General features: G+C 34.4%; 1 protein-coding gene across 2 annotated transcripts in view; it reads left to right on the top strand.

The window, feature by feature from the left end:
• Positions 1 to 6,177, top strand: part of LOC144491361 (cohesin subunit SA-1) — a 228,648-nt gene extending 222,471 nt beyond the window's left edge. Inside the window, exons 30-34 of one of the 2 annotated variants that reach the window (XM_078209058.1) lie at positions 443 to 617; positions 850 to 960; positions 1,562 to 1,688; positions 2,806 to 2,886; positions 4,002 to 6,177. In XM_078209058.1, the coding sequence (XP_078065184.1) occupies positions 443 to 617; positions 850 to 960; positions 1,562 to 1,688; positions 2,806 to 2,886; positions 4,002 to 4,025 (518 nt within the window). In that variant the 3' untranslated portion in view covers positions 4,026 to 6,177. The remainder of the gene's footprint in view (positions 1 to 442; positions 618 to 849; positions 961 to 1,561; positions 1,689 to 2,805; positions 2,887 to 4,001) is intronic. The other variant, XM_078209059.1, reaches the window with a different exon arrangement.
• Positions 6,178 to 6,927: the final 750 nt, after the last annotated feature.

The raw sequence follows: 6,927 nt of genomic DNA on the forward strand, positions 1-6,927 counted from the left end.
CAATCTCAAAACAAAACAAGTTCATAATCCTTGTATTTCTAAGGACATGATCAAATTCAACTCTGATTTTTCTCGCCCTGCTCTTCTGCTTTCTGCTCTTCCATAGTTGGATATCCTCTATTAAAACCCTGTTAGCTCAGGTGAAGAGTGGGCATCAGGTTGAAGTATTAAGGGACACTTATGGAACTGTCCATCAACCTTGGGAGAAATTTAACCATGCTAACTTACACAACATCTCTATACATGTCCTTCAAAATTATCTTTTTAGAATATTCTATTTCAATAAAAAAAACCTCAATCATTCCATACATAAATTTGTTTCCACGGTGTCATGTTGATCTTCCACTCCCAGAATTCAGAATTGGACCATTCAATCACAGAATGCAGGGGAACTATAACATTATTTCTTCATAGCAATATGTTATTTTGCTTCGTTTTATAGAAGAGAATGTGGACAACTCATGGATGAACAGGAATGACACTGTTCAAACTCCAGGAGTCTTGCATCCTCCACAGTTGACTTCCACAGTCATGCGGGAAAATCCTCGACAACCAGCAGAACACAACATGGAAGATCAGGAATCTGAACGGGGCTCTGAATCTGATTTTGTTCAGAAGTAAGCAAGCTTTACTTATGGCCAAATTGGTAGTTCATTAGCAGCATAGAACACAAAAGGGGAAAGAAAGTACAATACTGACAGGATCTAGCCCATGCTTTCAATAATTTGAATAACTTTGCTTTTCAATCCAACTAAATGGCCTAAGAGTTTCTTCTTCTGTATAGAACTGTACCAATTTAGAATAAAATATCAATTCATTTTTTTAAAAATGAAGCATTTTTCTGTTTAGCCCTCAAATGCAAATACCTTGGTTGGGTCAACATAAGCTGGAGGAAGCACACCGAAAAGACCGAGTGGCCATGAACTACATGAAAGCGAGAGGTGGTGTAAGGCAATCAGTGTAAGTTCATAGTTTATTACAAACTTTGGTTGCCATGTTAAGGTACTCGAATAGAAGTGAAAGGTGATGCCACAATACCAATGATTTGTGGTCATATCTGATATTATTCGTTGATATATTTTTCTTACATTTGAATTGTTGAGATTAATTTGAATGAGATTCTGGTTTGAAGTAAAATCAGATAATCCCTTTATGTTACAGCTTTAAGGTGTGTGCAACAGTATTATTGGAATTCCAGTCATACATTAAAGCAAATATTGAGATAAGGGATGCATTACCAGAAGTCACAAGGGTTCAAGACCTGAGCTGACCTGTTACTTTAAAAGAAGAATTTGTAGTATAGGTGCGAGGAATGATGTTTAATTACCCCTACAGAAATCCTTTGTTGACCTATTTACAATCAGTTGCAACACTCAGAATCCTGTGTGTGTGTATTCAGGTTCTTTGATAGCATTGGCGCACTAGGATGATAAGCTTTGGATTTTGTTGAAATTAATCTTTTTTTAAAGAAACATAGTACTAATTCCATTGAATTTAAAAGGAAATAGTTGGATATAGCCTGCCATTATAGCTATTTAATTCAGTATTTAATCTTGCCCAGCCACAGCCGCAGCCACAGTTTAATGGAGGATGATGCTGAACCAATTTTTGAAGATGTAATGATGTCATCGAGGGGTCAGTTGGAGGATATGAATGAAGAATTTGAAGACACTATGGTTATTGATCTGGTCAGTGGTCATTTATGTTTAAAATGTATGTGCATCTAATATCAGGTAATATTCCATTGGAATAGTCCATTCCAAGATTTTACTAAGGAACTCAAGAAACCCATAAGTCAGCTTGTGAGGAGTGTCTTATTGTTTGCTTTTGACACAAGTGAAAGAACTGTCATATCACAGAATCACTGTTTTGACTAGTTTGTTACTAACTTTTCATTTATAACATCGATATTGACTGTTTATAAGTGTGACAACCAATATGCAAGTTAAATGTCAAATTGTAAAAATTAGAATTGATTTATTCTTTGAAAGTGTTTTTGTGTCTTAATTTTTATAATTTATGTGGGAATTTCAGTTTGTACCAGCATGAAGTTCAACTCGAAGCTTCATTAGAATTAGAGACTTTGAGAGACTTGTATTTAATTAATGATGGCAGTGATGCACTATCACTGAGTTTACAGAAATATATCAGTAACCAGGGAAATATATTTGGTAATTCACTGGGGTGGTGAGATTGATTTCAAAACTATTTCATCGAATATAGGTGAGATTGTTGTATTAATATGCTTGTCTGACTTGGAGATGAAAATACGCTGTAGTTATAAGAAAGCCATACAAAGCGATGGAACGGTACTCTGTTTCATAACTAATCACGGCTGTGATGCTTGAGAATTGCCCAAATTTTACTCCATTTAAATGCATCAAGATCAATTAGTATTATTTGACTAAATAGCAAAATAGAGTCAGAAGAACAGCTGTCATTTAAGAATATTTTTTCTGGTGCTTTTTACTAATTTATGTGGATGAATTTATCAGTAGAAATAGGTTTGTTGCCTGTGAAAGTAGCAGAACCAAATAGTGAATCCTATGCTTAGCAGAATTTAATATTCAAATTTAGTGAACCAAATTTTGATTGTCCCTCATGGTCAATAAATGCCTGTAAGCCTCAGGATCAAAGTTTGCTATTACACCTCCCCAAACGTATTCCGTTTATGTTCTCCTGTCACAACTGAAATGATTTGCCTTCACTTGTGTTTACATCTTGATTTGTAAGCAGCTTCTTATCTGTGGTCATAGATTTTGAGAGTAGAGTGTTTACAATAATTGTGATTTTTTTTTTTAACAGCCTCCATCACGAAACAGACGTGAACGTGCTGAACTCAGACCAGATTTCTTCGACTCCACTGCCATAATGGAAGATGATTCGGTGTGTATCAAGGAATACTTCAGTCTATGATACGTCCTCTATTAATTATGATAAATTAAGTTTATAAGTACTCATACCCATGTAGCTGTCAAAATATTGATAATAGCCACAAAAAGCCTGAATATGTAATGTAATTGGAAAAGGTTAAAGATCTCAGGATATTTTTATTCACTCTATTTCTCAACTCAACCAAAAATTTTATTTTTTTCCAAATTTGGTCGTGAAATGCAACTGCCATCCTCAAATAATTAAATATTTACAGCTGCAGTTGTCTAACGGTGCATCAGTGAAATGAAAGGCTTTTTTGTAATATTTTCCTTTAACATTTCCTGTTGTAATGTTAATATATTAATGTGAATGATGAACTGTTTTCTTGACTAATACTGTACATCATTTAAGCGTATATTGTAAAAATCCTGGGGAACATGGCTCTGAGAATCTGGGCTTTGTAGCTTTTCCCCCTCCCCTTCCCTGGGGTGGGAAGTGCCACAATTCCATCTTCCCAAAGTCAAGCATCTTGAAATCATTATGTTTTGTATATTCTATTTAAGTGTCTATTCCAAGTTGATTTTGATACCAGTTATGTAAATCATTGGCACAGTTACTTTTGTGTTCACTGTGTGCTTTTTTAAAAGTAGAAATCTTAAAATTTCCCATCCTTATTTATTCCTCTGGTAGTCTATTCTGTAAAAAAAAATCTTCGATACACTCTTAAATGTATTTTTTCTACTGTGGAGCTTCTTTCTTATATAAACTTTAAACATCTTTATGTATTGTTCTGTTGTGCATCGTGAATATTTCTAAATGTGGAGCTATGGTAGTGGATTGAATTTCAAATCCTAACTTGTTAAATTTATGTGCTCAGGATTAACACTAACCAGAATTGGGAGTACAGTTAGTTATCTTGCTTAGAACGTTTACCATCCGTTCTGTACTAAATGTTGTAATTTATACCAGTGCGTTTGTAAATTCAGTTTTTGTATTATTGCATACTTGTACATGGATTAGAATATCAAATGTTTTGAATTGATATATTTGAAAATGTTCTGTGCTGCTTAGATTTATTTCCTCCCACCAGTCTGAAGATGGATTGTTTTTATTTTTTTTCCCTTTAGGGCTTTGGGATGCCTATGTTCTGAGACACTGCTGGAAGTTTTATATTTTTAAGAACTCCATCGTCTAAAGAGAATCCAAGATCTAAATACTGTGACAGCAACTTTTAAACTAAATTTTACATACTCAAGATCTGATTTATTTTTTATCAAAGGATAAACTTGATGAAGATTTGATTATGATAAATGGGGAAGCCTGAAGGAGGAAGCACTATAATGGTCTGTTACTGAGACAGATTTTCTTATGGACTGAAAAACGTGGCATCTTCATGGGAAGAATTACCCCCTCCCCAAAAAATTGATCTGACGCACGGGCTGTAGCACGACTGCGAAGTGCTACAGTAGGATTTTTAAAAATATATATATCAACCAAGAGTAAATTGTATTAAAATCATGAAGGCATATTTAAAAAGATAGGGTGGCACATACAGCAGATGACACCAAAAGTACAGATGAGTTCCCTGAGTTTTTGTAATTTTTTTCTGCTGTACAGTTTAATATAAAGAACTTTTGAGATCAGCAGTTTATGTTATGTTTTTTAATTCAAGCTTATAAATTTTTCAGAAAGCAGCAATGCTGAAAAACTAGTTTAGGAGCAAAGCAATTTTCTCACACTGGAGTTTGGTTTCTTTGTGGTACGCATTTATTTTATTGAGGGGGTGGGGTGGGTAACTGGAAATCAATTGCAAAAACTTGTATACAGTACATGTATAAATGGGTAGTAGGTTCTGCGGGGGCTTTTTAGAAATGTGAAATATTGCTGCCGCAAATCACAGGTAACAGAATAATCCAGAGATTTTCTTTTCTTTTTATTACTAAGGTCTTATACGTATGTCTACAGCAAGCTACTTCCTTTCATAATAAAAGCTGCCTTATTTACTGTGAAGACTACTCATTAGCTGCTTTAAGTTTGACTTCAGCAAGAGAGTTGAGATGTACACTTTTATCATTAGTTCTGTGCATTTTGCTTTTAGTTTTAATGCTCAGAACCCAACAGTTGAAATTTAGAAGCTTGGGATAGCTTCCTAAAATTCAGTTGGTTGAGAGGTGTTTATTATTAGATGACACTTCACAATAAAGTACATTTTATTAAAACCAGGTTGTATAAATCAATGCTGTACACTCCCAAAAGTGTAAAATCCAGGTCAAGAGCACATTTCATAGTTAAATTTTGGTGTGCAGTTGCCCTCAATTCCAGATTTACTCTATACAGTAGTAAGCAATGCCCACTTTTGACTTTCTCAATTGTCTAAATGTACTTTTACAGATAATGTTAATTTTATACAAAACAGAGTTCAGTAATTGGCTAAGTGGAGGATTAACCCAATGTGCTAGAATGTGTGTTCCATCTGTCTTGCTTCTGATTAGTTACCTGCAGTATTGAAATGTTCTTTTAATGCCATTTTTTTCCATCTAGACGTATTTTTAAAGTAATGTCAAAAACAAATTAATTTCGTAAACTACAATTTTAACATTTTAACCATCTTAATTCAACTGTTCAATGGACAGTTTCCAATGTAGAAATTGACAATTTGACACCTGCAATTTCACAGAACAAAAGGTAATTAAAAATGTTATGTGAAATTGTTTGCAGAAAATATTTGAAAGCTACTGCAGTAAATGGAAAGAATATTGCATTAAAAATTTTAACTTTTGCTCACATTTTGAAAATAGTTATAAGTTTAGATTTAAATTTTAAGGTCATACGAGTCATTTACTAATCTACCAATAACTAACTTAGCTGAACAGAAAATCTGATTTTAAAGGTCTTGACTTTTTGGTATTGCTATTAAGCAGTTGTGAAAATATGCGATATTGGTTAGTTTTGTACAGTTTTCAGGCTAAATTGTCAATGATCTGAAAATAGTTCTGTGGATTGAGTGGCGCGATGATAAGTACTGCATGGTTAGAATCATCTCTGCATCAACTTACGCTGTGCAGTCAACTTTTTAAATCTGAATTCTTTGGCAGTATTGTAGCAGAATGTGAAACGATGGTTTCATGTCTGGGTACCTCCACGCTGGGCTTGAAATTGAGTTTGAAGTTAATAAGTTTTATATTTTGAGTGTTACCTTGATTGGTTTTACTAGTAATACTGTAAATTGTACATTTTCAGTATAAAATTTCTTTTTGTACATTTTAAAGCTGATGCTTCACCTTTCCTTTAATAAACTGTTTGAAAATAATTGGTTGCAGAGGTTCTGTGTTTTTTAAAACTGTATTGTCTTTATATAGATTGATTCCTGCCTTTAAACTGATGATTTGAATCTCCATTTTTAACTCGAGAGTTAAAAAGAGCCGTAGCTTTTCTGAGTATAGTATAAGTAGGTGACACAGTTTTATAATGGTAGATAGGAGATTTTTTTCAGAAAAATGTCAGAGTCTTAGCATGGCTGTTAATGTGAGTGAATGAACATTGGCAATACAGCTTCTCGGAAAAGTATCTGAATCTTAGCATAACTTATTAGGGGTGACTGAACATTGGCAATACAGCTTCCATTTTTAAAGTAGTTTTCATTGCACAAGATCTAAGGAGGACAAGTGAGTCAATACCTTCTGTTTCCACAGCTGCACCAATGTCTTTGGGCCCCCAAGATCTGTCTGTGGTCCCTTCCTACTTCCCAACCACACGTTGCCCCTCAATGACTTCAATCATAATCACAATGTTAGGTTCCACATCTACATTGATGACATTCAACTCTACCTCACCACCACTTTTCACAAGCCCTCTTTAATTTGTCACATATTTTGACCTCCAGTTCAGGATGAGCAGCAATTTACAACCTCGAGACATTGGAAAATATGAAGCCTTTGTCTGATCACCACAAATTCTATTCTCCAGCCATCCACTCTATTCTTCACCCTGGCAACTACCTGAGGCTGAATAGACTATTTAGAACCTGACACCAACATCAGTTTCTGATCACAT

The sequence above is a fragment of the Mustelus asterias genome, chromosome 3 (genome assembly GCF_964213995.1).
Source record: "Mustelus asterias chromosome 3, sMusAst1.hap1.1, whole genome shotgun sequence".
Lineage (NCBI taxonomy): Eukaryota > Metazoa > Chordata > Chondrichthyes > Carcharhiniformes > Triakidae > Mustelus > Mustelus asterias.